At 42.0% G+C, this 24492-nt stretch overlaps 1 protein-coding gene across 1 annotated transcript in view; it reads left to right on the top strand.

Annotated features, from left to right (window-relative positions):
• Nucleotides 1-22449, top strand: part of camta1a (calmodulin binding transcription activator 1a) — a 291574-nt gene extending 269125 nt beyond the window's left edge. Inside the window, exons 12-24 of the mRNA XM_067592910.1 lie at nucleotides 11505-11701; nucleotides 11870-12066; nucleotides 12167-12245; nucleotides 12410-12758; nucleotides 12889-13364; nucleotides 14185-14363; nucleotides 14646-14889; nucleotides 15746-15817; nucleotides 16050-16070; nucleotides 16196-16395; nucleotides 16732-16806; nucleotides 17212-17242; nucleotides 19384-22449. Of these exons, the coding sequence (XP_067449011.1) occupies nucleotides 11505-11701; nucleotides 11870-12066; nucleotides 12167-12245; nucleotides 12410-12758; nucleotides 12889-13364; nucleotides 14185-14363; nucleotides 14646-14889; nucleotides 15746-15817; nucleotides 16050-16070; nucleotides 16196-16395; nucleotides 16732-16806; nucleotides 17212-17242; nucleotides 19384-19416 (2153 nt within the window). The 3' untranslated portion in view covers nucleotides 19417-22449. The remainder of the gene's footprint in view (nucleotides 1-11504; nucleotides 11702-11869; nucleotides 12067-12166; nucleotides 12246-12409; nucleotides 12759-12888; nucleotides 13365-14184; nucleotides 14364-14645; nucleotides 14890-15745; nucleotides 15818-16049; nucleotides 16071-16195; nucleotides 16396-16731; nucleotides 16807-17211; nucleotides 17243-19383) is intronic.
• Nucleotides 22450-24492: the final 2043 nt, after the last annotated feature.

Below are 24492 nucleotides of genomic sequence, written 5' to 3' on the forward strand. Positions count from 1 at the left end.
GTTTTTTGCTGTAAAATATGGCAAAACTGGTTCTTTTGCCCTTAACCAAGCAAGGTATAAGAATGTGAATGTAGAGTCGGTGAATTGTTGGAAAATTTGTTGATAATAGAGCTGGACAATAATTCAATATTATCATTTAGCAAGTGTCATTAAAATGATATTGTTATGATGTGATCATTTAATGTTATGGTTTTATAAAATTCTATTGCCCAAATTAATTAATCAGAGCAAATTGGATTTTAAAACTGAATTTATTGATTTTTTTTCTTACACACATTTGAAGAGTTGTGTCTGATGTAATGCAGTGGAACACAGTCGCAATGAATGGATATCAGTTTGAATGTGTATATTTATATCAGAAAATATTCTTATTAATATTGTGATGTTGATTTCAACCCTACGGCTCAGCCTCATCTGGTTATATCCTTTGTTGAGACAAAAACTGATTTGATTGGGACATTTTCACTTTGACTTAGATTTTTCTGAGATGTGAAAATGAAATACTAGGATACATTTGTACATGTCATATTCAAAGTTTTATTTTAAGGTCAGTTCAGTAAGAGAAAGCCTCTCATCTCGTCTTGCTTATTGTTACAATGAGCCGATAGGAAAGCTATTGGTGTAGCAGCAGTGCAAATGCAATGACTAATTCAGATATTGTTTTTTATGATTATTTGCAAGAAGTGATAAAACTGGTTTGTGTGACCCCATTACAGTAAAAGAGCATTTGCAAATCAGCATTGTAAAGGTCTTCTATATATAACAATAGATGATGCAGAGCTGGCAAATTTCCATTCCATTTAATTTCAAGTTAAGTCTGTGAGTCAGATGACCTACCCTAGGCATGTTCACCAGAATGTAATGAGTATGTAAGTCATTGCATGTTTGGATATGTGTGTGTCTGCTGCAAGGGGAAACATTGCTGCAGTGCTTGAGCATTGACAGGATAAAGTAGGGCACGGTGAAGCACAGGCTCACAGGACAGCTGCATTGCAGACGGCCCTTGAGGGAGTGGGAGTGAGTAGTCGAGAGCTGGCGGCTCCCATACATGGGAGAACCAGCGGATCCCTCCGCCATTCATACCCTACTGCCTCACTGGCCCATTCACAGAACCAGTTAAGGAGGAGCTGACTGTCTCAGTGAAAACACAACCCACCCTATTACCTTACTTATATTAACCCCTTGTCTGCCATCTCTCACTATTTGTTTCATGGCAATCTGCAGTCTCCTACTTGAGGATGACAAACACATGTATAGTGATTCACAAAGCTCACAGATTGCATTGGGATTTTCACTTGTGAAATTTGGCTTGATTTCAGCTTAATTTATCCCTCCAGCTACTAATAAATCATTTGTGCCCGCAATGATTAGACAAAGACAGTTAATGTAGAAAAATACATTTACAGTCATCAGCTTGCCAAGTTGATTTGGCACCAGGTGAGTTTCTGTGTTTACCTTGTTGTGACAGAGAGAGAGGAGAGGGTCAGCCTTACCATAAGGAAAGGCATGTCACTGTTAAAATATTGATGGGTGCCAAACACACACATGGTGGGTTGTTACTACAATAAATTAGTCAGACGCTTATGGCAAAAGCTTATCTGACCAGTAGTTTCAGGACCACCGCACTATGGACTCTGGCGCAGAGCGCACGTCTAAATCCACGAGGGTTAATGTAGAAGACTTTTTTATTTATTGGTTTGAAAAGTAAACGTTTGGCTTTATGTACCCAGAGAATTTCAATTCCCCCTGTGTTATCACTGTGATATCTAGACCATATAACTTTTATCAGAAGTAGGGCAGAATGTAATCATTGGTGCATGTGCAGTCATCACATCGATAATGTCCACAGTGTTGAAGCACAACAGAAGAAGCAATAAGCGCTGCACATCTAGAGTGAAAAGATTCCTGTCACCTAGCGTGACTGCACAGACCCACGCTATTTAACCCCTATGGTCAGCCACCTAATTAACTATATAGGCTGCTGACACTACGTGCCATACGTGCAATATTTTGTCTTAGTCCGCAGCGGTGTGCTATAGGCTACAGCTTTGTGAGTTTGTTCTCCCAAGGAAGACTCACTGTGCTATGATGTGCTAATGGCACAGCTGCCTGCCTGCCTGCCTTGATTTGTCATAATGCAGAGTGGGGGAAGGGGCGCTTTTTCTCTGCAGCACTGCAGGTACGGAGCCATGGGCAGGACAGAAATGCTGTCGGAGCTGCAGAACTCTCATCGTCCGCCCCAATAAGTCCCTGTGCTCAGATCCCACGACACGAGCCGGGAGAGGTTCGCTGGGAACTGCCAAATTACAGCCTCGCATAGCGGCATACCTACTGTTATTGTTCAAGGGAGCGTATTGATAGTACTGACTCTGAACAGCCTATAGCTACTACACCGGCGTGACAAACGGCAGACCGTGTACACACAATGCAGGAGCGGAGGAGTGGGCGTGTTTGGGTAAACATGGTAAACTACCGCAAACAGAACAAGATTTAGTTTCAGACGGCAGCAAGGCTGCGAGAGGACGAACCGAGTCGTCTTTTAAACGTTTGTACCGACTTTCTCCAATGTGGGAGAGACTTCGTGCAGGCGCACAGCCACACGCGTCGAGCAGCGCAGATCACCAACCTATTTGAATGATAATTGTTATTTTAATAGACCTAACAATAACTATAACAACAACAATGAGGGAAGAAGCGAGCTTTTAGGAGTGAGGAAGAGGCGGCAAACGGGAATTGGGGCGTCTGTTTACCGGCGGCACGTGCGCACAACGTCTCCAAGCAGCGGTATTTGTCATTTTACTGCAGGCTGGGATAGCAGCGACTACTAGAAACACTAAGAAAGTGTGTATGTGTGTGAGGTGAAACAAGTGAAGAGGAGGAGGGGGCTATTAGAGGAAGAGGAGTAGTGAGCGGTCTTCCTCTCTCTCCCTCTCTCTCCTCACGTCGCTCTCTTCCCTCACTTTGTTCTATTGTTGACGAGTGCTCTGTTGAGATTGAGACTCAGTCTACACCAAGGATATATATTTTTATTTTTTTCTCCGTATAACACCATGCAGTAGCCTGACCATCAGACTGTGGGGGCAAAACTGCAATTTGAGTGAAATGCAGCTATGGTTGGACTTCTTTGGGTCAGGATATGCCAGTGAATGACACCTGCATTTCCTAAAAGACAAAAGAGGCAGTGTTTTTGGCTTTGAGGTGGACTCTACCAATGGAAAATAAAATAGAAGGTTAGAAGTGTTAAGTTCAACCTATGGCTGTAGTGCTGTGCTGTGTTGTGTTTGTGTTGTGTTTGGGCTGCTTTTATATTCTGTGTGTTTCTCGTGTATGCCAGAAGAAGTTGAAGTTACACGTTTCTTCGAACACCCAGCATGCAAGTTATTGTTGTAACCCAAGTGTCTTAATATAGTCCAACTGTGCTGTAGCGGACTTTTAAAGGAATTGTCTATTTTGGCCACATGCTTTCTTCAAGTGTTTCATGTGACTCTGCCTCATTGCAGAGCACAGGACGTTGATAGTAGCCAACTCCTGACTCACGACTATTGCTAGAGCTTATTAGAGACGTCTTTTTAACACCTTCAGAGCAAAAAAAAAAAACATGATTTGCTTTGCTGGTATTTTGAATAGCAAATGAAGTTAACTTAAAGCTCTCGTGCACCTGTTTTCCAAGTCTTGGCACTTTTAGCAAAACCGTGGTACTCATTACAAGGATTGACGATTCTTTCTTGACAGTTTTAGCCCGTCTGATCTGTTGAACAACACGATCACCGTGTCCGTCTGTTGTCTTTACACTGACAGCTGCAAGTGCTGTTTCACGTGTTGTTGAAAGTATGGTAGTTGCTCTAGCGCATTAGAGGGTTGACGCATCCCTGAGTGCTGCTGAGGTTATCGGGGCCAGCGAGTCTTCAGCGAAATCTATGCTGTTGTTTCATAGTTCAGATTGCCTTCAGGGCTGACCTTAGCAATAGCAATGGGCTAATTAAACAGTTAAAATGGGGCGAAATGAAAACTACACGTTGCTACAGTAGTGAGTGTTGCCACTCAGCGTTTCAGCACCAACGATCAGTGAACAGCGACTTCACTTTAACCCCGTTTAGTCTTCAAACTTTTCTCTGGTTAAGCGCTTCTCAGGCTATTTAACGTGAGAGAATTGCAGATATACATTTATCGACCTGTTGCGTGTCTGTGAAGTTTTGAGTTTTACTATATCCGAGTTTTAGAACTAGATGCAGCGCCCATATTTTAGCCTCTTAAATGAAATTTCACGGTAAAAAAGATATAATTCAGCAGACCACCCATTGCAAAGTCTTGCAGAAAATATTTTGAAACTGCTGGGTGATTTTCCACTATGCTTCTGTGTGTTTTGCATAATGCAAATGCATCTATAGTAGAAAGAGTGAATAACGTTATTTTGTGGTCACTCTAATCCAAAGTGGTAGCATGGTTTGCAGCAGTAGGAACAGTTTGTGTCTTAGTATAACTGCACAAAACCATCAGTTTTACTAGTACTGTAGTAGTGTTAGCAATATAGTAGCACTTGTAGTAGTCCTGTGCTTATTGCATAAGCAGCAGGAGCAGCAATATTCTATCTATCAATCTATCTATCTATCTATCGAGCAGTTATATTTTGGCAGATGTGGTATACGACTATTACTAGTAAAATAAAAACTAGTAATAGCTAGTTCTTGTGATTTTATAAGCAACAGCGTCAGTGTAGCAGTAGTAGTTTTTCCTGTGGTAGTATTAATACGAGCAATAGCAATGGTTGTAGTTCTAGTAATAGCAGCAGTGATGTGGGAATGCTTACACCTGGAGGTGATGGATCACCTCAGACTAGAGGGTTTATAGAGATAGGGACATTCAAAGGGAAACAATCGTTCAGGGAGAGCATATCATTTCTGTCTGTTTATATGCCTCGGTTCAAGTTTCCCAGATAATTTGGAATGACCTCAATCAAGACAGCCTGATTTTTATTGACTTCTACATAGATTATTTAATTGGTTGAAATATGTATTATGCAGTCCAACTCTGTGCTAACAGGCTCCAGCCTGCTTTTAAAGCACAAGGGGATAATGTATTTTTCTCTATTCTTAGCTAATTGTATATTTCTTTTATGTTATGTTGTAAGTTTTACTTTTCATTTGTGGGGCAGTCTGCTAAAGTGCTTATCAAATTCTTGATTGTGTAAGTCCAGTCCCTGCTCATGCTGTGCAGTTTTATCCCTCTGAGTTGTTATAAACTCAAATTGAAATTAGGGCAGTAATAGTCCCAAATCAAGTCTAAATTATGCCATGTTCAAGATCATATGGCTCGATTAGCTTCTAAGTCTCAAGTCCCTATCTCTCCTCACTCTCCTGTCTGTTCCTGATTATAAATTGTAATAGCATAGCATCCCAGTGACAAAAGACTGAAATGTGATTTTAAGTACCATATTCAAATCGAGTGAGAGAAAAATAGGGAGAACAAGCTGAAAAATCTGTGAATGCATTTAGCCTAACTGTGTTGTCTTACTATTAATGGAAAGCTTTGGAGACATCCTGTCCCTTGGGCCACTGTGTTTTATATCAGATTGATTCATCTTTGAAATTATTTCTCCACACATCTCTCGTTTGCACTGCTGCCTGCAGCTGATGTGTCAAGCAGTATATAGATGTTTATGCAAATAGAAAGCTTATGGTATGTACTTGTTACTGTACCAACTGAAAATCTATGAAATCAAACTGCCCTGCTATCCAAGACAAAAAGCCAATACTATATCACTGTATTAGTATGATAGCAGATGACAGTAAATCCCCATGGTGTTTACGCTTGGCATTTTACCTTCAATGTGACACAATTTATCTATTCAGCGTTCAGACTGTACTCATATTGACCTATATAGCTGGACAAATGCCAGTAGGTTAAGAGCTGCTTCACCTTTGTGGCAGAACAGAAAAGTATCATTCAAGCATTGTGACCTTTGTTTTCTGTTGTTAAACTTATGTATATGGATGAGAATGAATTATTTGTAACTGTGTGGGCAACAGTGAGGAGACAGCATTGACTAACAGGACATAATGACTCTTAATATAACACATTTTCTGACCTGTTGCTGTTGTCATTTGTTGATCAACTTCAAGAGAAGTATACCAGTGACGCAGGCATCTACTTGGCTTAACTTTACAGTAGTTTTTGTCTTAAAATCAAAATGTTGAAGCTGATTGTCTTGTGTGCATGAAGTATTTCTGCTAATGATTACAGGTTGCAAAATGTGAGCTAGAGCATTCAATAAAAAAAAATTGAAAGATTTGCCCCTCTGATAAATTGGTTTTGGATTGAGTTGGATCAGGCATACAAAACATGGTCCATAACCTGACATAGAGAAAACAGCAAACTTGTTTTACAGCTTTAGAAAGGCAAAAGACAAAACTGTATCTGCATGAATCTGTAGTGGTCATTTTATTTGCATTTGTTGGTTCTGTGTGGAGTTTGCATGTTCTTCTTGTGTCTGCGAGATTTACTCCAGGTGATCCAGTTTCCTCTGACATCCAAAGACTTGCATGTTAAGTGAATTGGAAACACTAAATAACCCTTGGGTGTGAATGTGAATGTGTTTATCTGTTTGTGTGTGTTAGCCTCGTGATGGATTGACGACTTGTCCAGTGTTTACCCTGCCTCTCGCCCCGCCCCCCCATGATCCTAAACAGGATAAACAATATAGCAGTTGGATGGATGGATAGAGGGATGTATTGCTCTAATAGATTTGATGCCAAAATAAGAAATTCTACAGAAGGAAGATGTGTATATCACATACAATAGTATTCTTTGAACAATTTAAATCTTCTTCAACTTCTGTTATTGCTCTACTAACAAGAATAAAAAGGAAGTAAAAAAAAAGAAGAAAAAGACAGCAAAAGACAGTCATTGCATTATGTCAAAGTGAAGTGAGCCTTTTATCATCAGACAGCCATGTGTTCCAGCTGTGAGGGCTGCTGCCAGATGGCTTGGCCCCTTCCTCTGCACGGTCACAAATACCAGCCCCTGTCAATCAGCTCACACAGAGACCCAGAGGGAGGCTGGCCTCCAGCCTTTCTGCTGGGTTACATGTGAGAAGTTGACTGGCTGCGGAGACATAATGAGGTCCAGCACTAAACTTGATTGGCATGAACACAACCAGAGGTTCAAAAGTGAGGATTAAAGATGTCCTCCCACACTCCATCAGAGTGTCACCATATGAATAAGCCTGAAAGTCGTTTTAGGGTAAAAGTTGAGTATGCCTTTTTGATTAGGATTAGAGATGGCCTATCCATTCATCTAAATTCAAAAAATAAATTGACCCTAAATGATTATAACACATTTCTAATTTTGAGTATATATTCTTTGTCCAGTACCCTGACTGAAAAATAACTTGTAGCTATAACTGACTTGTCCTTAACAGCTGTGCACAAGCTTCTTGTACTTGAACTCAATGAAAATGAAAGGTGTCTGAGTGTGTGTCAAGTGCCCACATGTTTCCAAAATAATGTGGCTCCAATAATAGTTCTCCTCCTGCCCTCATCCTTGACATTTCCAAGTCGGAACAGACAAGCTTCCCTTCACTGTCCACTAACCTGACCCAACCACTGAATTCTCCAACCTGTCTCATGACAATTTCTGCCTTGGCGGGTCCTCTCTTTCCTGCCCTTCTCCTCCCCTCCCCTTTTCTTCCCCTCTCCATCACACTCCTCCTGTCCTCTCATCTCACTTCACCCTTGTCCTGTCCTTACCTGTAATCTCTCCCGCTGCTGCCTTCTTCCTCCCTTCAGCCTGTTCTCACTCCCACTGTACACAACTGAGCGTCAATAAACAGCCCTGTCCTTCCTTCCCTTATCCGTCTGTATATCAACCTGTCTCATGAGGAGCTGCTGCCATGTCCCAGAGATGGGACAGATCACATGGGGCAGGGCTATGATATTGTGTGGATTGAAATCCAATGCATATCTCATAGGTCCTCTGCTCTCTGCTTCTCTCAAAGGATACTCATGCCCTTTGAGAAAAGCTAATGAGAGGCAACAGCAGCGCCACACAACAGTCATCACACGTTAAGGAACATTACTGACTCTGCAGAGATCAGGCACTAGTTTCATCATGCAGAAAGTATGCTACAGTACTCCTGCCATGGATCTTATGCAGAAGTGACTTCCCAATCTAGACTTGTAACTTTCCCCATTGGGCCCATCTTCTTAATGTAAATTATGGGACCAGGTCAGTGGCTAGACACTAGACAGGGTTACTGTGTGGTGGGTCCTGCAATGACAACACAAGTAATTTATTCTAATGAGCCTCAGTCCCAAGGCAAGTGACAACTCATTTGAGTTAGTGGTCATAAAAGTTCAAGACCTCTTGTCACAGAGTATTACATGGATGTTTTTTCATATTCTTCGCGCTAACTGTCCTTCGATTTAAAGACCTAAAGTGTGCTATTTTCTCATCCTCTCTAAGCATTCATCCCAGAGGTGAGAGGTTTCCCTCTCATTTCTAAGGGGAGACAGGTCAAGTTATTTTTTTTTTTGTTTTTAACTTTTTTGTATTCACTGTAATTTCAAGTACACTACAAGAGTTATGTAATGGACTGAACAGTAAAAAAAAAACCTTTACTCTTAACTCTAGCTGTTCTCATATAAATCACTCTCACTAGATAACACTTAACGCTCCACATGACTCCACGTGACACACCAGAGTTGAGTTAATGTACATAGACATAAATGATGTAGCATGAAAATCAGTGTAGATTTTTATTCAGGATAGTGAAGAATTCTCCCCCCTTTTGTATTTTTCATATCCAATTTAATGGGGAAAGTTAGCAAGAGTCCAAATCCTACAGGGGGATACAGCCCCGAAAGCATGGGGAAGATGTAAAATAAACCTTCACTAAGCGAGAGAATCGGGCTCATCCACAGAAACCAACCATCACTTTAGAAGGCATACTTGTGTCATGTGTCAGACGAAGTTTTCACATCAGTTTATACGTCAGTTTACTAATCACCATTCATTCAATTGCTGTAAATATAATGAATGGTAGTCTGCCTCATTTTTGCTTTTTTAAATAGCATGTCTCAGTCTGCCCTAAATGTGTGAGAGTGACCACGTCTGCTGCCACACACCGTCACAAGGGAGTAAACCAGAGAGTGGGAGGGCATTAACGACGTCACCATGTTGTTGCAATTTCTGTTTGGTTTCTCACCTTCCATGTCTCCTCCCTCTCTCCTCCTACTCGTCTCTACCCCCATCCTCCCTCTGCAGTGGACGTGCATCGCATTTGGAGCAGCAGGCAGCAGGTGGAGATGACATCATCTGCACTGCAGCACACTGCAGCACTGGGTCTGAACAAAGACATGTCAGCCTACCGCTAACTATCCTCTCTCTCTCTCCATCTCTCTGTCTACGTCTCTCCCCCCCATGTCAGCCAGGGGAAGAGGGAGAGCATAGCCTTGTACCAAGGCGGGTTGTAGTGCTGTGACCTATCTCAACCCCCTGACTCGCCTCCAGATACAAGCACTCACTCTCAAACAGGCTTTCAACTCTTCACCTCACCTGTCTCCACAAGTCACCATGTGAATAGATGAAGATGGATCCCACATAGGAAGAAACACTGCAAACACTCCAAGCATCTCCTCTGCTTGAGAGTGATCTGCTGATCTGACAGCAGGCTCACTTAGACAGTCTACAGCACACACAGGAATAGAAAGCAGAGACCTCAATGTTGTCCTCTAAGTCCATTATTCACACTGCAGCATGTTGTCACTGAGAGCAGTAATTTACCAGCCACTGACATTATGTTTTTCTGTCCAATGATAGCAGTTACTTGACCTCTTTTACTGTAGCTTATAGGGGGTCTGACTGTGACATTAGCTCTCCACAGAGCCGTGAGCCGTGACTGCCAAGATATGGTAAAGCGCAAATGTCACCAGGTCATGCTGTTAAGGCTCCCCACTTAGAGTCATTAGGTCCCTACCTACGGCGTCAACATTGTGAAAAAAAGAGTAGGCCAAGTACACATAAAGCACAGCAAAGAAGATTTATAGACTCTGTTTTTTCATTGTTTGCCTTTCTCTCTCCATTTTTTTTGCTGGTGTACTGAGTCCTTCTCCTCCCCTTCATCAATAAGCCAATAGCACGCAGGCAGACCATACACACACAGCCATGTTCCTGTCGCCTAGTTACCGCTCGGCAGCAGGTTGCCACAGAAACGGCCTCATAGTGGCTAAATGGGGAATGCTAATGCAGTCTATACTCCTTGCTGCAGTGGGCTCTCTGTGCCCATCCCATTCCACTGTCTGTACACAGCATACTTTGGATGTGTGTGTGTGTGTGTGAGTGCGCACACTCATACACACACGTATTTGTTGTTTGTTTGTGTATATGTGAGTGTTTTGGGGGGGTATTCCTAAATATCACAGTGAGTCTTATGTCTTATAATGTTACATATGCTTATTGCAGCGGGTCAAAAACAAAAACATACCCAGTAATTTTGCTGTCATACCTCTATGTGTTTGTGTAACTGATTGATATACATTTACAAGTCTGTAGAAGTCACTTGCTCTGTCCTATACTCACTTAGGTCTTGAATTATGCAGCAAGTTCTATATTTCTGACAGAGAAAATAGCTTTTCTTGCTGCAAGGCTGAAAACCTGAGCAGAGACAACCCGTAAAACTGCTCTGACTGAGACAGGGTGCAAGGCAGTAGTTGCCTCCTAAGCAGCATGTAAACACTCTGAAGTCTTACACACCTCCATCCATCTTGATGTATGGAAAAGCTGGGTTTTCAAGGACTCCAGATAGGTGCAAGTTGTGATTGATTTTGTACTGTCACTTCTTAGTCCTCCTACTATACCAGCTCATAGAACGGGGGTGGGCTAGGACTCCTTGGCCATAATAGGCTGTACTTAATCAGCTGTAGAGGGCCTTCAGCCGCACACTCCCCCCCAGAGTGTGTCTGAAGCCCTATGTGAGAGGGTGGACAGATTTAACATGCCCCCACTCATTGGCCAATCATTCAACCTGTATTAGTCTGCTGGGGCTGTGTTTGAGTGGTGCGGCAGGAGTTTAGTGACGGGAGCCATTAGCAGATGATTGATGGACTTTAAAGGTTATTTTAGGAAAACCAATTGTTTTGATGAAGTTAATGATTGATGCTATTGTTTTCAGTCACATTCTTGGGAGATTAATTATGATTAGGTTTTGTGTGTTATAGGTAAAAGTAGGAAATTAACTTATGCTTTGCAGTATGTCAGAAATAGACATTTGTTCTTAAAAGGTTGATTATATGCCTCATGATGTTAAACCCCAAGTCACTGCGACAGTCCCACTGCTGCTCAGAGCAACATATTTGGCGCAGCTTGTGGTGCATACTGTGTGATCATTTGTCTTGTCAGGACAAAGGGTTGTTTGTGCTGGTAACAGCAAAGACAGACATTTTTTTGCACACTGGATGCTTCTTGCGTGCTGACTTGTGTTCTTCTTCTGTGTCCCACTGTTTGCCCAGATAACCAGTTCAGAATGTCTATCCTGGAGCGCTTGGAGCAGATGGAGAGGAGGATGGCGGAGATGGCCAGCCACCAGCAGCCGAGCAGTGCAGGGAGTGGCGGAGGTGGGGGAGGAACAGGGGGAACAGGGGGAGGAGGAGGTGGAGGGGGAGGAGGCGGAGGAGGTGGAGGAGGAGGCAACAACAGCCAGTCACAGGTAAAAAGCAACATCATGCTACTCATATGTTGTGTGCATGTGACAAAACACAGGAGGCTCCTTGTGTTTAAGTACTAGAAAACTACATATAACAGAACTCAATGATTTTGTGTTGTTAAAGAGAAATAAACAACAACCAATAACGATCTGCTCTTTTCTGTATGTGAGTGTGTATCTGCCCAGACGCAGGCCAGCAGCTCCTTTGAGAGCCGTGTCGTGGTGGTCTGTGAGAAGATGATGAGCAGAGCTTGCTGGGCCAAGTCCAAACATTTAATCCACTCCAAGACCTTCAGAGGCATGACACTCCTTCACCTGGCTGCTGGCCAGGGCTACGCCACCCTCATCCAGACACTCATCAAGTGGCGGTGAGGACAAAATACTCAAGATATAATAGTGCTTTTGTTTTTAATTAGTGTTCAACACACTTAATAGCAGAGAGATGCTAATTTTCTCTCTTCCATCCAGCACCAAGCATGCTGACAGTATTGATTTGGAGTTAGAAGTGGACCCTCTCAATGTGGATCACTTCTCGTGCACGCCTCTGGTAAGAGAGCTAACATCTTTAGAACAATATGAGCAATGATGATAACATCCTAGTTCATGTGATCTGTGGTGAGAGAAACCTGTATTTGGTGTAGACTGATGTTTTAAACCCACTAAGTCTGTTTCTCTTTTCCGCTTTTTCTTATCCGTCTGTTTTCCATCCAGATGTGGGCGTGTGCGCTGGGTCACCTGGAGGCTGCAGTGGTCCTGTATAAATGGGACAGACGTGCCCTAGCTATCCCAGATTCTCTGGGCCGCTTACCTCTGTCAATTGCCCGCTCTCGTGGCCATACCAAATTGGCTGAATGTCTGGAGCAGCTACAGAGGGAAGAGCAGCAGCCACCAGCCCCTCTACCACCCACAACTCGCATGTCTTTCTCCCCAGCCCCCGACGCCCCCACCACAGACAGCTGGATGGTCAGCTGGGCAAACGACAGTGTAGTAGCATCCAGCTGCAAGAAAGGAGGTCCTGCCACCACTACAACCACAACCAGCACCACCAGCCTCAATCCAGGCCAGTAGAGTTCTCTTTGCGCCTCTTACACTTGGAGGAAAAGTAGTTAGGCTGATGGCTTCACATAAAATCCTCATTTTCTTGTTATTAGTGTACTGTGCAGCTAATTGTTATGTTATGTTTTTTGCAGACTTGAGAAGACCCAGGTCAGAGCCTTCCAACTACTATAGCAGTGAGGGCCAAAGAGACCTCCCTCTAGCTAAAAAACATAAACCCAACCCAGAACTGTTTCAGACCCGGCCTGACAAGGCCATGTCTGTTCCTCTGAGCCTGGAGCAGCAGCAGCTCCACAAACTGTCCTCTAGCCCCAAGAGCCTGTCCTCAGAGGGCCTGAGCTCAGACAAGGGCCTGTCTACTGGAGGCAGCACGGGGACAGCCAGATGGACCTCCAGAGAGAGTTTCTCCAGCAGTAGCTTGGGGAGGAAAGGGTTGGGGGTCAGTGGAAGCAGCAGCCTGGGGAAGGAGAAACTGGTCAACCGGTTACGTCAGCGGGAACAGCTAGGTATGCTGGTGATGGCAGACAGGGAAATGGCTGATGCAGAACTACTATCCTATCGGGAGGATCTGGAGAACCAGGACTGTCTCACACAGATGGATGACTTGCAGGTGAGAATTGAAAAAATGTTTACTTGGGCAGCTAATTGTGTAGAACTTGGCAACAGCAGAGCCATAGATGAAAAGTTCAAAAGCATTTGGGCCAAAAATATTTTGCTGTTGATTTAAATACCTGCATGCAGCAGCATACCACAGAAATTACATAACACAATACAGTACCTGTTTTCTTGCAGCAAATAAGAAACATGGGAACAAAACTTGAACACTTTTAACGGATCTACTCCTGAAACTTCATAAAAATTAAAATGAGAAGCCTTGCATGTAAAGTATGTATAATGTACTTCTGAGATTACATGCATGTTATCAGAGGGAAGATGCAGCATATATAATTCAGTGGTGCCATTGCAAAGTGGCTTACATTTGAACTACACAGTCACTAGTGAAGAAAGCATGGCAAGATGAGATTCAAGTTGGACATTACAGTACCATGCCACCTCTTTTATATGCAGCTTATGCACCGGGTAGGCGGTACACAACAGGCACCTGGCACACTGTCGATGACCATCACTGCATAATAAACTCTCTCTATTGATCCACTTCCATAGCCAAGGGATTCTTTCAGCCATCCATCTCAGTCTCACTACTCCTGCAACAAATGAAGTGCTGGATTAGGAATTTTAGCCTCAAACAATGTCACTGTCATCATTATTACCCTCCCCATTGGCAATAAAACCAGCATTTTTGTCACAGGGCCAAACAATTAAACCTGTATGCCCAGAACATGTGCAATCACTGAAATATGTAGTCTCTCAACCTGTATATACATGGTGAGTTATTTCTTCACTCATCTTTATTTGTCTCAACAAAACAGGTAAACATGATGACTCTAGCAGAGCACATCATTGAAGCAACGCCAGAGAGAATCAAGAGGGAGAACTTCACCGCCACAGACTCTGTGCCCTTAGACACGTCAGGGGTCAGCAACACCATGAACTGGCTGGCCAACTACCTGGGAGATGTGGAGCAGCTGCCGAGCATAATACACTTACGGTAAGGAGGATCATGGGACAGGAAATAACAGATGTGCATATTACCATACAGTATAGACTGTGTAGACATGTATGCAGTATGTGTGTCCTCCCCACTGCATAGAACAAAAGGACAAAACAGTATATATAAAGTTAGATGCACAAATTGATCATGAGTCTTAGGAGACAGGTGTAAAGAAGACTACATGTTCACTACCTGCTGGATTCCCTCACTATATACTGACCATACACAAATGAAGAGCTCTAAAATGAAGTGAAAATTTCTGTCATCTTCTTTGCTCAGATCTCTGTATAATGAACCCCTGACCCCATCGTCCAACCCCAGCCTCAGTCCTGGTGGGTCTCCGCTAAGAGAGGGGCCCCTGGAGAGGTCCACGCTTCCATCCCCAGCTGACTGGAGTGAGTTCATCAATGCCTCCAACAGCAAGGTGGAGCGAGACCTGGCCCAGCTGACTCTGTCAGATCCAGAGCAGAGAGAGCTATATGAAGCCGCCCGCCTAGTCCAAACTGCCTTCCGCAAGTACAAGGTACAGGCCTGGCGCTCAGGCGCCATATGCTGTGTGTACTGCAGCCCGCAGTGATGGGTGTGCACTGTTAGGACTGGTGTAATTAGATGGTTTTGTTTTTGGTTTTTGGAGAGATGTTGAAGGGTTCACTTTTATTTGGTTTATAGCTCCAAATTGTGTAGGAGCTCTGATTTTTACAGTAAAGTTCAGGGTTGTGATGTACTGTTTCTAATCACACTTATTTTTCACATTTTCCTATCTCTATCTCTGTCTCATTCTCTATTCCTCTGCTAATATACACATGACAACATGAACAAAAAATATACATATATGTCCCTGTGGTTTCAGCATGGGAAGGTGGCTTGAGCAGAGCATGGCCTTGCTTAGAGGAACGACTGCACTGTCCCCTATATCCCTGCTCCAATTAGACATGATTAAGCTTATGTTCTCCTCTTCTGTCTTTGTCTCTGTCTCTCTCTCTCTCTTAGTAAGGTGTATGGAGCCTGCTACTGCCTGTTTTTAACTAGCTCTCCACACACCAGCCCTTTTCCCCCTGCCCGATCCCATTCCTCAAATCGCTACCCACCCCCCAGCTACTTTTAATGAGTTTTCCTATGACAAACTGTTCGCTGTTCTTTACAGTCATCTATTGTGCCTATCTACAAGCTGATACTGAGTTGGACCTTTGGCTCTCTGTCACTCAACAGTTCACCTCCTCCTCCCTACTGCCCACCAGGGGGGGACTCATGCCAGGGTGGCATTCACATGCGAGCCACCAGGAGACCTCAGGGAGACTTGACAGAGCCACTAATATCCTCTGTGGCAAAAAGCAGGTTCTACTTTGAACTCTGACCTATCCCACTCTACTCTCCAACAGGGGCGGCCGCTCCGAGAGCAACAGGAAGTAGCTGCTGCTGTTATTCAACGTTGTTACAAGAAATATAAACAGGTAGGCACACCGAAGCATTGAAGTTTTCCTGATATGGTCACATCTGGAAGTGCTTTAGTCTATATTCCTATATTCCTTTTAGGAGGCAGACATCTACATGAATTAACTCATCTAAATACTCTTCTATATCTGTAATGAAGCTCATCAACATGTTTAAACTCAGATGAGTTTTAGTGAATATTAGATCATGTTAGTGCATCATTCACAATCTTTCCCTTTTTCTGTTTGCAAGCTAACATGGATAGCCTTGAAGGTAAAACTCTCTCACTACCAGTAGCTGAAATCACTGCCAAACGTCAGGTTGTTTAATTCCACTGCAGACTGAACCCAAAGTGTTCACTCACAGCAAAGCGTGACATATTTTGTTCTTGTTCGCAGTATGCACTTTATAAGAAGATGACGCAGGCCGCCATCCTTATCCAGAGTAAATTCCGCAGCTACCACGAACAGAAGAAGTTTCAGCAGAGCAGGAGGGCCGCCGTGCTCATTCAGCAATACTACCGCAGCTACAAGGAGTTTGGCAGGCTGAAGCCCCACCATCGTGGGGCAGCCGCTGCCCTGGTGCAGCACAAACTGAGGTAGACACTCAGGCCAAATACTGGAATGTACAAATCCTGCAATAGACAGCATGATAATGAAGATTCCACTTTGTCGTACCACCAATCATAAAAATGAAAAAATCCTTGTTGAAGGTTAATTTATGCCTTAAGTCATTCACAGACACATTTACAGACAGATGAATAGTCAGCTTCAGCTCATTTTTATGTTTTAAAATAATTACATACTGAACCCTTCACATTTTCACTGAAAGATAAAAGCTGAGTCAAATTCATATCAACAGAGATGTGTGCCAATATCCAGCTGTTGCTCCACAAACAAATGTTTAACACTCTTCTGTATCTGATGTTTTATAGAGGTAGTCTGCTCACAAAGAGGCAGGATCAGGCTGCCAGGAAGATCATGAGGTTCCTACGTCGCTGCCGTCACAGGTAGACCCCGACACTGACTCACACACATGCCAACATACTCATATACACACACAGAAAACTTCACATAGGCTAGATAAAACTGCACATTCAGATTTATTGCAAGGGTTCATTCATGGTCTAAGTGAATAATATCCCATTGAGCTAATCAGTAAGACACAGTAGAAAATACCACTAGCTTCATAATCTTGTCTATCTCTCAACTATTTTTTTTTTTTTTTTACCGGGTGTTATGTGTTTGACTTATTTTTGCTGGAAAAAAATTGGGTGGTTAAAAATGTCTCCAACACCTAAGCTCCACCCCCCTCCCCCTCACTGTATTTGGCCCCCACCTGTCCTCACCCCCTCCTTCACAGTGCCTACTGTGTGCTAATAGCTGTCTGGTATTGTTTTGCTGTTTATGCCAAGCCCCTTGATGGACCATAGACTGTTCAAGCGGGTGAGTGCAGCCTCAGCAACTCAGTTCGTGCCTCTCTCTCTCTCACTCTCTTTCACTCTCTCTCTCTCTCTCTTTCTCTCTCTCTGTCTGTTTACTCTGTATGCCTCTTTCTCCCTCTTATCTACTCTGTTTCTCACTCTTCATTAATACAGTTATCTCTTCCTGAGGTCTCGGCCTTTGCATTCTCTCCCTCCTTCCCTCACTCTCATTTTCTCTTTTGCTCTCTCTCTCCCACCCCTCCACCCACCCTACCTCCTTCTCCATCACTGTTGCTTGATGCCTGCTTGCATGAAGGCTGCCGACTGGAGCCACAGGTGGACTGAGAAGCTCAGATTTAGAGCAAAACTTATCTCGAACTAACAAAATGCTTATGAATGACAATATCACTGCAACACTTAACAGGCACTTCTCTGACTCTCTTTATCTCTGTCTTTCTCTCCTTGGAAATTACTTTTTGTTCATGATTGTTTTTGTTTTTATTTCAGTTTTGTGTGGTTATGCAGATAGCCAGTTTGAGAGAACGGGAGGCTTTTTCTCAATCATGTTTTATTCTGCTGCATGTCAAGTGGTGACAACTATGGGCCTTGCTCTTCAACCTATAGGCATGCTATGGGCCTGCTGTTTTCTCCAGTAGTTGTCTGTCTGTCTGACTGGCTGTTTGTCCTGTTTCTAGCCACTCGACAGACTGAGAGGGGGATTTAACTCCTCTGATTTCCTGTGTCAAAAGTGTTGAATGTAATGTGGCCACTGGGTCATCCAAACAAACAGATCAAGATACACCTGAATGCGAAAAACTCAGGAGGACATATACAGCATATTTAGAATTTTTACCATTTGATTACTTTCACAAAATGTTGACCTCCCTGTTGTTGACCTTCATATCATATGATTTAACTATCCTCCATATCTGCTGTATACTGTCCTAAAATAGGGTACCATGCTTTTAGAGAGGGTAAGACTGTTGCTGAAACCACCTCTGATGGCAGACTCGCCTGCTATACTGTGATATAGGTTACAAAGCTGTGATAGCATATAGGTCACAGCAGAAAAAAAAACAAACAATAGGCTCCTCCACCCATTGGGACTACACCACAGAGTTTTAATAGATTCATACCTCCAGGGAGTACATCAGCTCAGCATGAGAGGATGCAGCACACACACATATACACACTGCATCCAACCATGCATCTACATAGTATGCTTCAATGCATAAATGTTGCAGTATTTACCTTCTGCTAAGAATAACCAGAGCGGGGCTAAATCCATTACACAGTGGTGGTTGAAAATCAATTTTTAGGGTTAAGAGTACTTTGTACACAGCAGGCTGACCACTTTCTGCTCTTACACTCGAGACACATATCTCTTCTATGAATCCACACCAGTTTGGTGATAATCTTTTGTGAACTGCCAAACAATGCATTGTTGAATTTCACTGAGTTGCACTGAGAATTTCTTCTCAGCCTTGACCTGTGTGTCTGGAGAGACTTCATTTAGTCTTTTATATGTGAGAGTGAAGTGAGTTCTAACTTGACCTTCAGTGAAATGATTCATGCTTTTAGTCATTGACTAAATAGACTCAGAATGTGGAGGGATAGCTATTCTAATCTTTATTTTCAATAATCAAAGGAGTAGTCACGTCATACTGGTAGGCACCAGTGTCACATGCTGCATTTTTAAAAAAAAATGCAGTTTGTGCCACGTGTTTCAGGTGCCAAGTGTCACTTTGAAATGAGTAACATCAATTTAGAATAATTGCATTACAATAATAACATCATTACCATATTGTTTTGGAACATTTGAAATTAATTGCAATTCATGACAAGAGTTCTTCATATTTATTCTTCCCAAAATCACAGTGTGTGCAAAGTGCACTTTATCCCAAATTTATTAAATGAATATGGTAATGATATTGTAATCATGTTATAAATATCGCCTTTTGTTCAATTCAATCCTGACCAACATTTCCTTTCACAGACCAGCCGTAGTTCCTGATGATCTGGGCTGACTTGATATTGTTCTGATAGTTGTGGCTGAACAGTGTGATGCTGTTAGGCCTGTGTGTGTGTTTTTATAAGCGTCTTACTAGAAACTCGAGTCGCGGATGTTGTATTTATGGACATTTATCTCTCTCTGTGTTCCAGGGTGAAAGAATTGAAAAGGGCCAGGGAACATGAGACCTCTCAGAAGAGCCCCCTCGCGATGTGACATCACTCTCCTGACTCCTCTTTTCTTTTTCGTTTTTACCCAAGACATTTTACAAGAGAAATGGAAAAAAAACATCAATGCAAACACTGCAATTATTACTACTACTGCAGTGTTACAGGTTCAACTACTATTACATGTACAACAGCATTTTTTCACATATCTATTCTTTCCACTGACTTGATTTCGGTTGGAGAGGATTCAAGGATTCAAGGATTCAAGGATCATTTATTTGCCAAGTATAGAAATACAAGGAATTTGCCTTGGTTCAGCTTTCAAAACACGCAAAGACATTTATATTCAGTAAAAAATCTAACATAACATAGACACTGTTACGCTGGGTGGGTTCAATAAAAAACCTAACAAATAAATAAAAATCTAACAATAACATAAAACACAGACACTGTTATGATGACACTGTTATGCTGGGTGGAGGGGGGTGGGGGTTAAAGTGGCAGGTGCAGGGGCAGATAGCAGCAGGTCTGTAGGCTGAGGGGGGAGTTAGGCTTAGGAGTTGATGAAAAAAGTGTTCTTGTGTCTGGTGGTATTGATTTTAATGGTCCGGTATCTCCTCCCAGAGGGGAGGGGCTGGAATATGTGGTGGCCAGGGTGTAAGGGGTCGGCCAGGATGCCCCTGGCCCGTTTCCTGGCCCTGGAGGTGTGGATGTCATGGAGGGAGGGCAGGCTGCAGCCAATGATTTTCTCTGCTGAGCGGACGATGCGCTGCAGCCTGTCTCTCTCTCTCTCTCTTGGTGGCTGAGGGGAGTGGCAACTTCTATGGGATTATAAACTTAAAGGGTTAGGGTGGGGGGTGCAGAACATTTGCTTCATGGCATTTTTTGCACTTTTTCATGGATTGCTTTGTCTTTTCTGGATATGAAGAGGTTTTGGACGGTGAAGGAAGTGAACGCAGGACAAGTCTAAGGAGGTCTGTCACACGTGAGGACCTGAAGAGACGTAAAATTAAGACTGCTGCTGAAGATCTCAGAGGATAGGGAGACCATGCAGAAACACTCTGGGCTCTAATTGTATTTCATAATTTTTTAAGTGACCAATCAATTCATTTGAAGACGGATTTTTTTTAACCAAATATATTGGTAACGACATGGCCACTTCTATCCACTGCTGTAGATGATATATCCAACTTAGCTCTACAACTCCTCCTGTCCCACTGTGCTCTTCCCCACCAGTCTGCCCACACGGGTAGAGCTACAAATGAATGTAGTCGGGGGTTTAACCATGCAGAAGCAAATGGGGGATAAAATATTTCTGTTTTGCCATTTCTTAAAAAACCCTATGCTTTATCGTATATATTGTCACTTTATTACTTGAATTTGTTCCATACTGTCCAATGTATTTGTTCCATCATGTCTAATGTATTGGTGATCTGTATCTTCAGATTCTATGTTGTTGAATCCTACCAAGAAAAAATGCATGACTTCTTGGCAAGAAAAGTCTTTGCTTGTGTGCTTACGGTCTAGTCTTTCAGCCTATCCTCTGATTTTCTTTTTATTTCCAGTTTAGTGGTTCACATATCCATCTTCTCTCACTTAAGTTCCACCATCTAAGTATTGAAGCTATCCTCGTATTGTCTTGTTTTGTTTTTTTTTTTCATTTTATTTTTGTTTCATTTTGCCTTGTTCAGTTGATTGCTCCTCTGGAACCTAACAAGAGAAAAGAACTTGCCTATTTTGTGTTGTAATGGTTATGGTCATGCAGGTTATTACTGTTCTTTTTAAATGAACTTCAGAGCCTGTGAAGGCTTTTGAGGGGAAGATCACATACATTGCCTTGACGTCTTAGAGATTCTTTGAGGGGTCCCTAAGCTTGTCCCAAAATAGGGGTTTGACAAATCCATATTTTTGACAATTGAGCGATTTCTGTATATAAAGAAGGCTGAAAGTACGTAGGAAAAAACATTTACCCAAAGGGGATTGTATTTTAGAAATATATTATTTTATTCATTAAAAATGGGTCAAAAACAGGTATGAGACAAAAACAGAATATTTGTATAGTTTTGTTTGAATGCCTAAGAAGTATGGTTGTATTGTTTGTATATAGTGTAAATACCTGGGATAAAAATGAGCTATGTGCATGAAAAGTATGAACAGAGTCAAAAGGGAAAAAAACAACAAAGCAGTAGTGGCTATGCTCTGTAAAATTAAAACTATTTCACTATTAGAGTATTTTATTTTATTTTGATTGTTCTTAAGAAGAACATTTTGCTAAAGCATGATATTATTGCAATGTGAAAAAGTAAAAAAAATCTGTATTTAGAGTTAGGAGAAGTCTGCAAAATTATCATAAAACAAGTATGGTTATGTTTACTTTTTTTTTTTATTTATTTGTTTGTTTTGGGCTACCAAGAATCTTTTGCCAATGGTGCCAAGGTATGTGAACGCTATATAGCTTAAGAAGAGAATTAAGTTAATTTTTGCAGAACAGATAATCATACAGTGAAATACACACTAGCACTGAAGACCATAAGATCACAACTGGCCGAGGATCACGAGAACAATAAGGTACACAGTTTGCAGAGGGAGTTGTATTTAAGCAGAAAGCATTGAAGTCTCTCATGTCTCCACCATTCCCATAGCAAGCTGAAGCATTTTGCCATCACTGAATACACCATAGCAGAGTTTGAGTTTTACTTTTGTTGTCATTGCAAATGGAATGTGATGTGTTACTGAGGTATCTTGTCTGATCTTAAAGATTGTAAATGGCAGCCTTGCCCATGGTGTCCCTACAAAGCAATCCATGTTATTACTCTCTGTCACTGAGAAAGATTGAATTCACCTCTTAAAATGTGCAGTATGTTGCGGCAAGCATTGAGTTTATCAACCCTAGGCTGATCCCTGGAGTAAACTGGTGACATGATTTTCCTAATTCGGTAAGATTAAAATAAAAAAAAAAATCCTTGATCAAGGCTGCCAGGGTCTAAATAGACCTTCCATGTAACAAACAAAAAACAATGTCAAGTTGAAAAATATGTGTAGCATACTGTTCATGACTGGATTTCTTTGATAGCAGCTGGAAACATATTTGCAAAATGAACTGTTCCAACAGTCAAAGGTGCTAAAATGATTCTACCCAGAAGGACAACGCTAAAAGGTTGTCACTCACCTCGATGCAGGGTCAATGAGCCAAAAATGACTGTAGTAACTAACGTGTAAAACAATACACTGGTGCCATTTATAATTATGAGGCATAAGATGTGTCTTGTATATTGGATAATATATACATATATAGCAGTTTTGATTATTGGGCTTGAGGAACAATCTGAGAGAGAATACACATGAGCTGCTGGATTAGAGGTGCCTGTTGGTTGCTGCCTAATTCCTATAATATATTCCTACCAGAACTACCAGAAAGTGTATTCTGTATCCAAGTAATGACATTTGATTATTCAGCCAAGTGCCACTGAAAAAACTTTGTTTATTGAAATGTTGTCATGTTTGTTAAATAATTATTAGGCTAAATAGGTATTTCTCAGATTTATTTGACTGACTGGTTGTTTTTTTTTTGTTTGTTTGTTTGATTGATTTGTTTTTCACACACCTGATACAGTATGTAATCTTTATTTCCCGAGTGTTTATGTAGAAAGTGCCTATTCATATCCTGATCACACAAATCCAGTGTCAGAATGCATACAATGTACCTGAGTTTGAGAAAATGTGAGAGAACATGGTCACCCACACACAGTGCTGTATCCTCTACATGAACACACATGGTCACCATCACCTTACACATCACCAAAGCTACAATATGGTATTCCCTGTTCGCAGCAGTATGAGTACAGCACTCCAGCTTGTCAACATGCGAAGCTTTCTTTTTTCTTTTATGCCTTATTTTATGTTTTCTACTGGGACAGCTTGTTAAAATCACATTTAGAAATGCCACTACTGGGGTTTGTTGCCTTGCATTCACCCTCTAGTCTGTGGTTAGAATGCATAGCCAATGCAATGTCTTGGCAAAAGGAGAAGGATTTATTATGCTTGCATGGGTAAAATAGTTAACTGGGTGACAGAACTGCACCTAAAGCATGCTTATTTTCCTAGAATCGGTAGTCAGATAGACTTGTTAAAAGACTTACTGTTCTGTAAAACGATGAACCATGGTTTGACGTGTCACAGAACTCAGAAAGACAGAGGGCATGTGACTGGAGGGCGGATGGGAAACTTACAAATTGAGTCAATGATCAATACTCAGTAGCTACTGATGTATTCATGGCAAAGCATGAGGACAGGATTGTTTTTAGAGCAAGCTCTAACTTTTAGACTTTTTTCTTTTGTTTTTGATTCATTTAGATTTGATCAGTGTGCTCCCAACTTCAATTAGGAGAAAATGGACAAGGTTGGAGACCATTGTGACAGTATATATAGCGAGTATTAACTAAGTGACACACGGTACACACAAACACACGCACAAGACACCGCACAGCACACATGCAGACATGTCAAGGTGTCAGTTTCACTTGTACACTGAGCGGTGAAGGCAGCATTGCTCTTCTCCAGGCTGAGGGACTGGTTCACCTCCCTTCTGTATTTTACTCAGGGTGCCAAAATGGGGAGGAGGAAACAGAGCAGGACACGTGATTCACAGCAGAAGAAGCTGAAAATGAAATAGGGAAACCTTTCAACAGTGCTTTCTGAGACAGACAGTTTCACCACTGCGATACGGAAGTCTTTAAAATGAATGAAAATAATGTATAATCCAATTTCTCTCAGTAAGTTTGAACATTACAGACACCAGTGGAGCCCTGGAATAAAGTCCTGTTATATAGAGCTCATTAAGATAAATGATTTGACATTCTGTCTTAGAAGCCTGTCAAATCATAGTATAATTCTGGCCGGTTCTTTAGGCCTTTAATTTATCTATGTGACAAAGTGTAGAGGGTGTTTAAGATTAACGGTGTAGTTACATGAAAAGTTCACATGCAAATCTTGTTTTTACTGCCATTTATGAATGGGATGACTGGTTAGCTGTTAGGCACTCTTCATTAGTATACAGTGTTATCAATTTTATGACATTCTGTGAATTGACCTGGG

Source organism: Thunnus thynnus, chromosome 6 (assembly GCF_963924715.1).
Source record: "Thunnus thynnus chromosome 6, fThuThy2.1, whole genome shotgun sequence".
NCBI classification, from domain to species: domain Eukaryota; kingdom Metazoa; phylum Chordata; class Actinopteri; order Scombriformes; family Scombridae; genus Thunnus; species Thunnus thynnus.